This window comes from Arachis duranensis, chromosome 1 (assembly GCF_000817695.3).
Source record: "Arachis duranensis cultivar V14167 chromosome 1, aradu.V14167.gnm2.J7QH, whole genome shotgun sequence".
Taxonomy (NCBI): domain Eukaryota; kingdom Viridiplantae; phylum Streptophyta; class Magnoliopsida; order Fabales; family Fabaceae; genus Arachis; species Arachis duranensis.
Window position 1 is genome coordinate 81,491,454 of NC_029772.3, and position 15,106 is coordinate 81,506,559.

The window sequence follows — 15,106 nt, forward strand, 5'->3', positions numbered from 1 at the left end:
AGTTACACCCCCCTCCGAGTCTCCTTGGTAGACATCTACAGAGAAGTATGCCACACCGAAAAGATCCCACCACCTCGACCACTAAAACACAAGAGAGCGGGGAGAGATCGGTCCGAATACTGCGAATATCACAAGCTCTACGGTCATTCTACTAACGACTGCTACGACCTAAAAAATGTTATAGAAAAGCTAGCCAGAGAAGGAAAACTCGACAGATACATAGCAGAGAGAGGAGAAGAGACCAGGAAGAGAAGACGGGGAGATAACGAAAATCGGGCCGAACAAACCCCACGAACCCCTGAAAGGCACGTTCACATGATAAATGGAGGTTTTGCAGGCGGAGGAACATCCAGATCCTCGCGAAAAAGACACCTCAAAGAAGTCTACCACGTCCGAGAAGACAGTCCCCTGCCCGAACTACCTACTATCTCATTTACCCGAGAAGATGCTCAAGGGATAATACCCGGGCACGACGATCCAATGGTAATCACCATCATCCTAGCAAACGCCAACTTACATCGAACTCTGGTTGACCAGGGAAGCTCAGCAGATATCCTGTTCAAAACGGCCTTCGACAAGCTCGGACTCGAAGAAAAAGAACTAAAAGCCTATCCCACCGACCTATTTGGGCTAGGGGATACCCCAATCCATCCCTTAGGATACGTCTCGCTGCACACTACCTTTGGAAGAGGCGAGCAATCTAAAACATTAAGCATCGACTACATTATAGTCGACGTCGCTTCAGCATATAATGCCCTCATCGGGGCGACCAACCCTGAACAGACTGGCAGCTATAGTCTCGACCCCACACCTCTGTATGAAGTTCCCTACCGCAAAAGGAATCGCTACCCTAAAAGGCGACCAAAAACTAGCACGGCGATGCTACAACGAAAGCCTGAGCCTAAAAGGGAAGGAGGTCAACACAATAGAACTCGGACGAGTTCAAGCCCGAGAAGACCTTCGGCCACAACCAGAGGGAGAAACCGACAAAGTCCAGATCGGGAACACACCTGAAAAAATAACAAACATAGGAGCAAACCTCGAAGCAGGCCTAAAGGAGGAACTCATAACCCTCTTAAGGGAGAATTCCGACCTCTTCGCCTGGAAAGCCTCCGACATGCCAACTGTTCCGAGGGTTACCTGAAACGTGTAGCTCGGTCGTCTTGGTAAGACCCGAGGTGGGGGTTCTGTGACCCGAGCTTGATGTGCCGAGTGGCTGGTGGTTGTACCTGCAATGACACTCCGATGCTTAAGTTAGCATGGGTTCAAGCAGATATTTAGTAGAATTAGAGTATGAGTTATACCTGGGTGCTCCAGTGTATTTATAGTAGTTGGTCGTGATCTTCCCTGGATAAGATATTCTTATCTTATCTTATCTTTTTGGGAGTTTTATCTCTATCTTTGCGGAACCGCCTTTCCCAGGCCTCTTCGGCCTTTAGGTTTTGGGCTTTGTTCCTTTTGATGGGCCTTCTTAGCCTATTTGTCCGAGGTCCGACCTCAGGCGTGGGCCTTTGGGACGAGGTCGGGCCTTCTATGATCTTGTCCGAGTTTGGGGAGCTCGGTCAGGGTATGAACAACAACCATGAAGGAGAAGCTCACAACCAGGCCAGAAAAGGTCCTGTGAATCATGCTGGGCAAGAAAGGAGAGTTCTAGGCTCTTACATCAATCCAAATCCAGGAAGCTATGGAAGTAGCATCCAAAAGCCCACCATACATGCCAACAATTTTGAATTAAAACCCCAGGTCATCATCGTTGTCCAGAACAACTGCTCATTTGGAGGAAGTGCCCAGGAAGACCCCAATCAACATCTAACCACCTTCCTGAGAATATGTGACACTGTGAAGTCTAATGGTGTTCATCCAGATGTCTATAGATTGCTTTTGTTCCCTTTTTCACTCAGGGATAAAGCATCTAAGTGGTTGGAATCATTCCCGAAGGAAAGCTTAACCAATTGGGAAGATGTGGTGAAATTTTTTTTGGCAAGATTCTACCCTCCTCAAAGAATTAACAGGCTGAGAGCTGAGGTGCAAACTTTCAGGCAACAAGATGGGAAAACTCTCTATGAGGCATAGAAGAGGTTTAAGGACTTGACAAGAAGATGCCCACCAGACATGTTCAATGAATGGGTTCAACTTCACATTTTCTATGAAGGTCTTTCTTATGAGTCAAAGAAGGCTGTAGACCATTCATCAGGAGGCTTTCTGAACAAGAAGAAAACCATTGAAGAAGCCATAGATGTCATTGAGACTGTCGCTGAGAATGACTATTTCTATGCTTCTGAAAGAAGTAACACTCGAGGAGTAATGGAGCTGAACCACATGGATGCATTACTGGCTCAAAATAAGATGATCACCAAGCAGCTTGCAGATCTCACCAAGAAGGTAGAAGAAAACCAAGTTGCAGCAGTCATCGCTTCATCACCAGCTCAAGAAGGAGTGAATGTAGGAGAAGAAGGTGACTGGGAATAAGCCAATTATGTTGGAAACTCACCCAGACAAACCCATGATCCATATTCAAAAACTTATAATTCTGGTTGGAGAAACCATCCTAACTTTGGGTGGGGAAATCAACAAGACCAAGGCCAAGACCAGAGACGTCACAACCACAATCCCAACAACAATGCAACTCACCAATATACCTCACAGAGATCCTATCAACGCCCACCTAATCACCCTTCTCAACCACCTAATCTCAACCCACCATCACCAACAGAAGATAGGCTCTCTAGAATTGAGACTCTACTTAAAATCATATGTAAAGAAGTCCAAGACAACAGAGTATTCAAGGATGAAGTGTGAGCCAATATCAAAAACCAAAGGGAAACCATCAAGAGGCTGGAGTCCCAAGTGAGGTATCTATCTCAACAGCTTCCCAAACCCACTGATAGTTTCCCAAGTGACACAGAGAAGAACCCAAGAGGAGAAACAAAGAAAGTAAGGTGGGAAGAATGCAAGATGATCACTATAAGTAAGGAGAGGAGTGTGGAAGAAGTACACACACAAACAGAACATATCCGAGACATTCCAAAGGAAAATCATGAAGAAAGAAACCATGCACCCTAGCCCACACACAGGGAGGAGCTAAAGAAAGGGGAGACCTTGAACCCATATGCACCCCTTCCCCAAATGCTCAAAGGTGGTGTAGCAAGGAGAATGTATTCAAGATTCCTCGACATGTTCGCATCTCTTGATGTAAATGTACCATTCATTAAGGTCCTCCAGCAAATGCCCTACTACATCAAGTACATAAAGGAGATGCTGGCCAAAAAGAGTTCATTGAAAGGTGGACAAACAATAAAGATGAACAGGGAGTGCAGTGCTCTCATTCAAACAGAGCCACCTACAAAGAAGAAGGATCCAGGGAGTTTCCACATTCTCTGTGCTATAGGAGAGACAATGATTGATAAGGGGCTCTGTGGCTTGGGAGCAAGTATCAACTTAGTGCTTCTGTCCCTCATGAAAAAGCTTCAAATCAATGAGCTAACACCCACAGACATAATCATCAAATTGGCTGACAAAACTCAAAAATAGGCAATAGGAGTGGTTGAGAACGTGTTAGTGAAGGTTGGGAACTACTTCCTGCCCACGGACTTTGTTATCCTGGAAATGGAAGAGAACCCCATCCATCCCATCATCTTGGAGAGGCCATTTTTAGCCACAGCCAAGGCGCTTATAGATGTGGAGCGAGGAGAGCTAGTATTAAAGATACACGATGAACAGCTCACCTTCAACGTTTTCAAACCATCACAAGAAGCATATCATGATAACAAAGAGTCAGAGGAAGATCACAATGAGGGGCTGATGGAAGAGACAAACATGGGAACACAAGCACCACACCTGAAAATTCCCATTGGTGACAACCAACGTGATCAGAAGGAGCAACAGCCAAGTGTAATCCAAGAGGAACTAGACTCATATGAGACAAGCAACAAAACCCTCCTGAAAGAAGAGACCACAAGGAGCAAGGTGACATCAAGGAACACAAGGAAAAAGGCCCCAAGGGGATGGAGAAACAAGAAAATCCCTACAGAAGATTTCTCTCCAGGAGATGAAGTGGACTTTGCCCACTTTCCATCTATACCACCTCATCTCCCCACCATTCCATCTCAGCTGCCTCCAGTGTACACCATCAACAAAATCTTGTCCTTAGAACATGTAGAGCTACTTAATAAAGCCAATGGAGACAAATTCACTGCAAGGGGGGAAGATTTGAAGCACTACCGACCACCCTGACAAAGGCTAAACGTCAAGCTAATGCGTTAAAGAAGCGCTTCATGGGAGGCAACCCATGTTCTATGCCCTTTATTTTTAATCTCTAATATTAGTTAATAATGCGAAGTTCATGGACTCTAAATCAACTTTGATGAACACTTAGAAGAATTTCTATATGCAACATATAATGAACAGTGTTAAAGGCATACTAAGATGGCATGAACACAACCCATATCATGTTAATCTTAGAGTCTTAATCAAACTTTGTTGCACCATATGACCACAATCAAGTTTGGTGTTACCAACGTTGCATGCATGGTTAATTGGATGGTCGGTTGGTTTACATTCGTGAATAGCATTTAGTTATTTAAAAACAAAAAAAAGAGAGATTTTTATAAGTAGCCATTTCATACTTTAATTTTTTCCCACCAAAAATTCAATTGACTTTTTACATCCTTTTGTCTTGTATAGGAAATCAAAAAGGGGATTGGTGGAGCTTGATAGGACAATCAAAGAAGGGAGGTTTGGCCACTATACCAAGGGAACTACACACTTGTCTTCAAAGGGTGTACCTTGGGAAGTGCTGCCATGCAACATTGGGAGTAGGATAGCCTTGGAGACCGAATCAAGACCCTCATAAAGGAAGAACCACGTTAGTATTCACGTTAACCTAGTTAACGTGAACACTAACGTGGAATGATAAAGCTTGCAACGTTAATGAGAAAACTGATCACCAATAACGCCTGCGAAGCCATCCAAAGCTCACGTTACTTGCCACGTTAACTAAGTTAACGTGGTAGTTAACGTAGAAGAAAAAGGGAACTCCAACGTTAAGAGAAAACGTGAACACCAATAACGTTTTCCTCCAACGTTAGTGGTAAAAGTGAACACCACTAACGTTGGAGAACTTGGCAATGATCCACGTTAAGAGTCACGTTAACTAAGTTAACGTGAACTCTAACGTGGAAGAGGAAAACAAAAGCCAACGTTAGTGACATTCACTTTTGTCACTAACGTTGGACCAACTAGCATTGTATTAACGTGAAAGTTAACGTGGAGTTGAGATCAAAGAGCCAACGCTAGTGACACTCACTTTTGTCACTAACGTTGGAAGATGGCATCATTACTACGTTAAGAGATACGTTAACTTAGTTAACGTGAGTTCTAACGTAGAAAATTTGGGCATTTGGAGCGTTAGTGACAAAGGTGAGTGTCACTAACGCTCTCGAAGGTAAAACACACCCACGTTAAGAGTCACGTTAGCTATACTAACGTGAACTCTAATGTAGGAACAAAGGGCACTAAGCAACGTTAATGGGAAAAGTGATTCCCATTAACGTTCGCGAAGGGGTATAAGCCAACGTTATTGGGAAATGTAAGTCCCAATAACGTTGGCCAAAATTTGAGAAAGCAACGTTAGTGGTCACGTTAAGACCACTAACATTGGAGTTAACGTGGGTATATAAGGTTGGAACGTTAGTGGAAAAAGTGAATGCCACTGACGTTCTCGAACCCACAATGGCACTCAACGTTAAGCTCACTAAATACCCAAGCCTAATTCATATTTCTCTGCAAGATGGGCCCACTAAAGATGAGAACTGCTTCAGCTCAAGATCCAAAGCCCACATCCAAGACTTGAAGAACTCACTAGAAGATCAAGAGGAGTAGTATATATAGGAGTAGTTTTGAACTATAGAGAAGCTTGGCACTTTTGGGAACTACTCTCTATAGATTTACTTTTTTGCACTTTTGGCATAGATTCTTCTTTCTGCCATTTTTCATTTCTGGAGCTATGAACAACTAAACCCCTTTATTTGGGTTAGGGAGCTCTCTTGTAATTTGATGGATCAATTATAGTTCTCATTCTTCTTCTTCTTTCTTTTCTCTTGATCTTACTAGAAAGCTTTCGATCTTAATTCAATTAGTTAGTTGTCTTGGAAGAGAAACTCTCCATAATTGGATCTCCTTTGAGCCTTGGAAAAAGGATGAGGAGATCATGCTAGAAATGCTTTCTCATGTTGGACCAAATTGGGGTTTGGGCGGATATAGTGACATGTAATCTTCCCAATACTTTTATTTGGAAATACATGTGGTATAATCAGTGACCACACTTCATCTCTTCCCATGAGCAATTAAATCAAGGAATTGGGCAATTGTTCAAACTTAGAGATATTGGATTGCCAAGGAATTGGGATCCAATCACTTAAGATTGCCAAGGAGATCAATGAAAGCATTGATTGATAAAGAGATGAGAATGAACTTGATCCGGAGAACACAACATCTCCTGAACCCAATGATTACCCCATTTCTAATCTTACCCATTCTCATTACTTTCTGCCATTTATTTTCATGCTTATTACCCCAAATCCCCATTTAAGATTCTGCACTTTAATTTCTGTTATTTACTTTCCAGTCATTTAATTTTCTGCATCTCAATCTAAATTCTGTTTAGCTCAACTAGCATATTCTTCCAACTAAAGTTGCTTGACCAATCAATCCTTGTGGGATTCGACCTCACTCTATTGTGAGTTTTACTTGACGACAATTCGGTATACTTGCCGAGGGGAAATTTGTTGAGAGACAAGTTTTCATGCATCAAGTTTATGGCACTGTTGCCGGGGATTGATTTTGAATCAACATTTATTAAGTTTGAAGATCACTAGATTGAGCATTTTTCTTTTTGTTTATTTGATTCAGTAAATTTTCTTTAGTTTGTTTTAATTTCTTCCTCACCCCCTTCACCCTCTTTATTTTTCGTTCTTTCTTTCTTTGATAATTACAATTCTACTCACTAACCCACTAACTGTTTGATAATTTGCATCACTCACACTAACAATTACTCTAACAAGAATAGTTTCTTCATTTTTTCTCCTGTTATGCAATCTGTCTATTGTATGACAGGGAGAAGAGAAGGAGTTTCAACATCCTTTGATTCAGAACCTGAAAGGACCCATTGGAGACTAAGAAGGGAAGCAAGAGGGAAAAGAATTATTGGTGCTGAGGAAGAAGAGGAAGAGTATTTTGAACCCAACATGGAAGAGAATTTGGAGAATAATCATGAAGAAGAAGCTCATAATCATGCCAGAGAAGGTCATGCAAATCGTGCTGGGCAAGAAAGGAGAGTTCTAGGCTCCTATATCAATCCTAATCCAGGAAACTATGGAAGCAGCATTCAGAAGCCCACCATACATGCCAACAATTTTGAACTAAAACCCCAGCTCATCACTCTTGTTCAGAACAATTGTTCATTTAGAGGAAGTGCTCAAGAAGATCCTAATCAATATTTAACCACCTTCCTGAGGATTTGTGACACTGTGAAGTCCAATGGAGTCCATCCAGATGTCTATAGGTTGCTCTTGTTCCCTTTTTCACTCAGGGACAAGGCATCTAAATGGCTTGAATCCTTCCCAAAGGAGAACTTAACAAATTGGGAAGAAGTGTTGAGCAAGTTTTTGGCAAGATTTTACCCTCCTCAAAGGATCAATAGGCTGAGAGCTGAGGTGCAAACTTTTAGGCAACAAGATGGTGAGACTCTTTATGAAGCATGGGAGAGATTCAAAGACCTAACAAGAAGATGCCCACCAGAGATGTTCAATGAATGGGTTCAACTTCACATCTTCTATGAAGGTCTTTCCTATGAGTCAAAGAAGGCTGTGGATCATTCATCAGGAAGCTCTCTAAACAAGAAGAAAACCATTGAAGAAGCCATAGATGTCATTGAAACAGTTGCTGAAAATGACTACTTCTATGCCTCCGAAAGAAGTAACACCAGAGGAGTAATGGAGCTGAACCACATGGATGCATTATTAGCTCAAAATAAGATGATCACCAAGCAGCTAGCAGATCTTACCAAGAAGGTGGAGGAGAACCAAGTTGCCGCAGCCATCACCTCATCATCAGCTCAAGAAGGAGTAAACATAGGAGAAAAAGGTGACTGGGAGCAAGCCAACTATGTTGGAAACTCACCTAGACAAGTCCATGATCCATACTCCAAAACTTACAACTCTGGATGGAGAAATCACCCCAACTTTGGATGGGGAAACCAACAAGACCAAGGGCAAGATCAGAGAGGCCACAACCTCAACTCCAATAATAATGCAACTCATCAACACACCTCACAGAAATCCTACCAACATTCATCTAACCACCCTTCTCAACCACCTAATCTCAACCCAACATCAATAACCGAGGAGAGATTATCAAGGATTGAGGCTCTACTTGAAAATATATGCAAGGAAATTCAAGATAGCAAAGCTTTCCGGGAAGAAGTGCAATCCAACATACAGAATCAAGATGCTGCCATCAAGAAACTGGAAACACAGATTGAGTTCTTATTCAAGCAAGTCCCTGGACACAATAATTGCAGCAATATTAACTCAATAACAAAGGAGAAATGTCAAGCTATCACCCTCAGAAGTGGGAAAGAATTGAAGGAGACCCACAAGAAACCACCAGAGAAGAAATTGGATGAAGAAAACAAAGGACATGAGGAAGCTCAACCCTCAAAACCTAAGCCACATCAAGAAGGAGAAGCACTCAAACCATGCTTCTCAAAGGCTCCATACCCCCAGCAGTTGCAATTAAAAAAGAGGGGAGAGGACAACCAATTCTCAAGGTTCTTGGAAATCTTCAAGAAACTACAAATAAACATATCCTTTGCTGAAGCAATAGAGCAAATGCCACTCTATGCGAAGTTCTTGAAGGAATTGATGACCAAAAAGAGAAGCTGGAAGAATAATGAGACCGTGGTGCTCACGGAAGAATGCAGCGCCATCATCCACCACAAATTGCCCCAGAAATTGAAGGAACCGGGGAGTTTCCAAATACCTTGTATCATTGAGGAAATCACTGTGGAAAAGGCTTTATGTGATCTAGGAGCCAGCATACACCTAATGTCTCTAGCAATGATGAAAAAAATGAAGATTGAGGAAGCCAAACCAACAAGAATGGCACTGCAAATATCAGACAAATCATTCAAATTTCCCCATGGGATAGTAGAAGATTTGTTGGTGAACGTGGGAGACTTCATCTTTCCAGCAGATTTCATGGTATTAGACATGGAGGAAGGAACTAAGACTTCCATCATCCTGGGAAGACCATTCTTAGCCACTGCCGGAGCCATTATTGATGTCCAAAAGGGTGAACTTGTCCTTAGATTACATGAGGAGAAAATGACATTCAATGTGTTTAAGGCCATGAGTTACCCACACAACTCATTGGGATAATGTATGAGGTTGGACTCCGTAGAAGCTTTGGTACAAGAAACTCTTGAAGAAGAACTTGAAGCATCAACAGAAGAAGAATTAGCAGCAAGCAAAGAAGCTACAGCCGCTGAAATACATGTTCAAGGCATGCTAGAAGAAAAAGAGGAAAGAAAAGAAGTGCCCAAACTGGAGCTTAAAGCACTGCCAACCACTCTCAAGTATGCATACTTGGGAGAAAATAAAAGTTATCCAGTGATCATAAATTCAGCCCTCAGCCAAGAACAAGAGGAAGAGTTGTTTCAAGTCTTGCGAAAGCATAAGGATGCCATTGGATGGACACTTGCTGACTTGAAAGGAATCAGTTCAGCTATATGCATGCATAAGATACTCCTGGAAGAAGGTGCCAAATCGTCCATTCAGCCCCAAAGAAGGTTAAATCCAGCAATGAAGGAAGTAGTGCAGAAAGAGGTTATGAAATTGTGGTAAGGAGGAGTAATCTATCCAATTTCAGATAGCCAATGGGTCAGTCCAGTTCAAGTGGTTCCCAAGAAAGGAGGAATCACTGTGGTGCCCAACGAAAGGAATGAGCTATTCCCTACAAGAACCATCACAGGCTGGAGAATGTGTATTGACTACAAGAAGCTCAATGAAGCCACAAGAAAAGATCATTTTCCACTTCCCTTCATGGATCAAATGTTGGAAAGACTTGCGGGTCATGCATATTATTGTTTTCTAGATGGTTATTTAGGACATAACCAAATAGTGGTTGATCCAAGAGACTAAGAGAAAACATCATTCACCTGCCCATATGGAGTGTTTGCCTACAGGCGCATGCCATTTGGGCTATGTAATGCACCCGCAACTTTTCAACGCTGCATGCTCTCCATCTTTTCAGTTATGATAGAGAAGTTCATTGAAGTTTTCATGGATGACTTCTCAATATTTGGAGATTCCTTTCCTAATTGCCTAAACCATCTTGCCTTGGTATTGAAAAGATGTCAAGAAACCAATTTAGTCTTGAACTGGGAAAAATGTCATTTCATGGTGACAGAGGGAATAGTTCTTGGCCATAAAATTTCTAATCAAGGCATTGAGGTAGACAGAGCTAAGCTGGAGCTAATTGAAAAGTTACCTCCACCAAGTGATGTCAAGACGATTAGGAGCTTTTTGGGACATGCTGGCTTCTACAGAAGGTTTATTAAAGATTTTTCAAAGATAGCCAAGCCCTTAAGCAATCTCCTAATGTCTGATACACCATTTATTTTTGATGAGAAATGCATGCTAGCATTTAAAAACTTGAAAAAGTGGCTATCCTCAGCTCCTATCATCACCCCTCCTGATTGGAATTTACCATTCGAACTGATGTGTGATGCATCTGATTTCGCAGTTGGGGCAGTGTTAGGACAGAGAAAAGAAAGGTTGGTGCATGTGATATACTATGCCAGCAAAGTCCTTAATGATACTCAAAAGAATTATACCACTACCGAAAAGGAGTTGCTGGCAATAGTTTTTGCATTTGACAAATTTAGATCATATCTTATTGGCTCTAAAGTTATTGTTTTCACTAATCACACAGCACTCAAATATCTATTTGCCAAACAATAGTCAAAACCAAGACTAATCATATGGATCTTATTGTTGCAGGAGTTCAACATTGAAATTAGAGACAAAAAAGGTGTGGAGAACAAGGTGACAGACCATCTATCCAGAATCCCTTGTGAGAAGGATGATGCCCATGATACAAGTGTAAATGAATTCTTCCTAGATGAGCAGCTAATGATGATTCATAAAGCACCTTGGTTTGCGGATATTGCCAATTTTAAAGCAGCCGGTGACTTACCCCCTGGAATCAACAAATATCAAAGAAGGAAGCTCATCAATGATGCCAAGTATTTCATTTGGGATGAACCCTATCTCTTTAAGAAATACTCAGATGGAATCCTTAGGAGGTGCATCTTAGAAGAAGAAGGACGAAGGGTCCTGTGGAGTTGCCATAGTGCTAGTTATGGAGGTCACTTTGGAGGAGAAAGAACTGCCGCAAAGGTGCTGCAATGTGGGTTCTTCTAGCCCACTATCTTCAAAGATGCTAAGGAATTGGTGAGAAGCTGCAACGAATGCCAAAGGGCTGGCAACCTGCCCAAGAGAAATGAGATACCACAGCAATATATTCTAGAACTTGAACTGTTTGATGTATGGGGAATCGATTTCATGGGACCATTCCCATCCTCATATTCAAACAAGTTTATCTTGGTGGCAGTAGATTATGTATCTAAGTGGGTGGAGGCAGTGGCGACCCCAACTAATGACAACTAGGTAGTCATAAACTTTCTTCGAAGGAATATCTTCACCAGGTTTGGAGTCCCACGAGCCCTCATCAGTGACGGAGGGAGCCATTTCTGCAATAGACCATTGGAAGCCCTACTCCTGCGATATGGGGTGAAGCATAAGGTTGCCACACCTTATCATCACCAAACAAGTGGGCAAATAGAGATATCTAACCGAGAGTTGAAAAGGATTCTGGAAAAGACTGTGGGGATATCAAGAAAGGACTGGGTGAAGAAGCTAGATGATGCTCTTTGGGCATACAGGACAGCCTTCAAAACACCAATTGGGATGACCCCATATCAACTGGTGTATGGTAAGGCTTGTCACTTGCCATTAGAGCTGGAGCACAAGGCCTCCTGGGCCCTTAAAACACTGAACCTAGATAGCACTGCTGCTGGTGAAAAAAGGGTCCTGCAGCTGCAAGAATTGGAAGAATTTAGATCTCAAGCCTATGAACATACCAAGATCTATAAGGAAAAAGCAAAAAGGAGACATGATCTCAATTTGGTACCCAGAAATTTCGAAGAAGGGCAACATGTGCTTCTCTACAACTCTAGACTGAAACTCTTTCCTGAGAAACTCAAATCAAGATGGTCGGGACCCTTCCTAGTCACAAAAGTCTCACCTTATGAACACATAGAAATAATGGAAGAAGGCTCAAAGAGAAGATTCACTGTGAATGGACAAAGACTCAAACACTACTTGGGCAGCATGGGGGAGACCCCCAAACAGAAGTATAACCTCAACTAAGGAAAGAATCGTTGAGCTGGCGACGCTAAAAAAGCGCTTTGTTGGGAGGTAACCCAACCTGAGGTAATTCTCTTTTCATAAGTATCTCAATAAAAATTTCAAGTTGGATTCTCTATAGTGTGAGGAGCTAAGTTTGGTGTTACACACCAAAAACAATTCAAGGGTGAATATAGGGCTCTAAGTTTGGTGTTCCACCAAAACTCCAGCTGAAGAGTGCATTGCAACCCTTAGTGATGAAGCATTCCTCTAGTAATTAGAGAACTTACTTGACAGAGGCTTAACCTCTAAAACATAGATTATCTTTTTAGCTCATAGTTATTTCTTAATAAAAAGCACACAAGGTTCTTACATGCATCCAATTTGTCAAGTAAGCAAAGAATTAAGTTTGGTGTTCACACACCAAGTTAAGTTCTGAAGCTCACAAGCACACATGCATGCTAACCCTTTTCCAAGTTCTTGGAGAACAAGCAACTTTCAATAGTGTTGCAGGAATTCAATCAATCTCAGGGAATGAGCATACCCCATCATCCAAGGAAATAGACAGGGATGCAAATGCTAGGACGAGAATACCAAGGAAGATATCATGAGGTTGTTCCAAACCATCTCGAACTACAAAGCTCTAAGTGAAAAATGATTAAATAGAACCTGCATCTTTTACTTGTTCCTCTTTATTCACATCTAAGTGTGCTAGCTTAATGTCTTGATTGTTCACTTTCACCTTTCTTACTTGTATGCTTGTCTCTTTAAGTTAATCAAAAAGAAAATATTATGAAAAGAACAAGAGTGGAGTTATTTTATGAAGTGCATTCTGAATGTTTGTGGTAGGACGATTAGTAAGCTAAGTTGGTTCACCAAATAAGGAAAGAAAGCAACTATCTATCCTGAGACCTATGTTTGAGACACACCCTTTGAGACTAACTAAACAACAAGATCCCAATAAGAAAAGAGAAAGAGCAATAAAAGTGAAAAAGAAAGAAACACAATAAGAAACAATGCTAGGCATCAAGGGTTTCAAAATTGAGGCATGTGTCTGTGGTGTTTATGTACAAAAGAAAAAGAAAATAACAAGCCATGTGCCTGTGGTGTGTATGTATGGGGGAAAGAGACTTGAGGGAGTAAGTCCTTAGGGGTGTCTTAACACCTAGCACCTTAAACCAACTGGTTTGGGAGTGTTGGCTGAAAGCTTATCATAAAGAGTTGCCCTCTTACAAAGCACTTAGCAAAAAGGAAAAAAAACTTTGAAAAAGAAGGAAGGATCAATAAGAAAGAAGTCTCAAAGGATGCAATCAAGAAAGTGACCAAGGAGTTGACCTTTTCTTTACTGTTTTAGGGTAGTTTCATGCATTTTCTTAGTGAATAAGGCAAGTTTTAGATGAAATTACACTTACACCTTGATTCAAGCAACTTTTCTGAACTTTGCATGATTTAATGAGTATTTTGCTAGAATTGCATGATAAATTAATGATGCATAATCTCATGACTTTGGCTAGAGCTTTGATGCACTTTAATTGCTTGATTTCAGGGCAAAGGAAGCAAGGAAGAACCACATTAGTATTCATGTTAACCTAGTTAACGTGAACACTAACGTGGAATGGTAAAGCTTGCAACGTTAATGAGAATAGTGATCACCAATAACGCCTGCGAAGCCATCCAAAGCTCATGTTACTTGCCACGTTAACTAAGTTAACGTGGTAGTTAACATAGAAGAAAAAGGGAACTCCAACGTTAAGAGAAAACGTGAACACCAATAACGTTTTCCTCCAACGTTAGTGGTAAATGTGAACACCACTAATGTTGGAGAACTTGGCAATGATCCATGTTAAGAGTCACGTTAACTTAGTTAACGTGAACTCTAACGTGGAAGAGGAAAACAAAAGCCAACGTTAGTGACACTCACTTTTGTCACTAACGTTGGACCAACTAGCATTGCCTACGTTAACTTTCACGTTAAGACCATTAAGGTGAAAGTTAACGTGGAGTTGAGATCAAAGAGCCAACGTTAGTGACACTCACTTTTGTCACTAACGTCGGAAGATGGCATCATTACTACGTTAAGAGCAACGTTAACTTAGTTAACGTGAGTTCTAACGTAGAAAATTTGGGCATTTGGAGCGTTAGTGACAAAGGTGAGTGTCACTAACGCTCTCGAAGGTGAAACACACCCACGTTAGCTATACTAACGTGAACTCTAACGTAGGAACAAAGGGCACTAAGCAACGTTAATGGGAAAAGTGATTCCCATTAACGTTCACGAAGGGGTATAAGCCAACGTTATTGGGAAAAGTGAGTCCCAATAAGGTTGGCCAAAATTTGAGAAAGCAACGTTAGTGGTCACGTTAAGACCACTAACGTTGAAGTTAACGTGGGTATATAAGGTTGGAACGTTAGTGGAAAAAGTGAATGCCACTAATGTTCTCGAACCCACAATGGCACTCAACGTTAAGCTCACTAAATACCCAAACCTAATTCATATTTCTCTGCAAGCTGGGCCCACTAAAGATGAGAACTGCTTCAACTCAAGATCCAGAGCCCACATCCAAGACTTGAAAAACTCACTAGAAGATCAAGAGGAGTAGTATATATAAGAGTAGTTTTGAACTATAGAGAAGCATGGC

At 41.5% G+C, this 15,106-nt stretch overlaps 1 protein-coding gene across 1 annotated transcript; it reads left to right on the forward strand.

The window, feature by feature from the left end:
• Nucleotides 1-3,606: 3,606 nt before the first annotated feature.
• LOC110275804 (uncharacterized) lies at nucleotides 3,607-11,483 on the forward strand. Its single transcript, XM_021132083.1, has 2 exons — nucleotides 3,607-3,891; nucleotides 11,061-11,483. Exons 1-2 carry the CDS (start codon nucleotides 3,607-3,609, stop codon nucleotides 11,481-11,483), a joined length of 708 nt encoding a protein of 235 aa, XP_020987742.1.
• The last annotated feature ends 3,623 nt before the right edge of the window (nucleotides 11,484-15,106 follow it).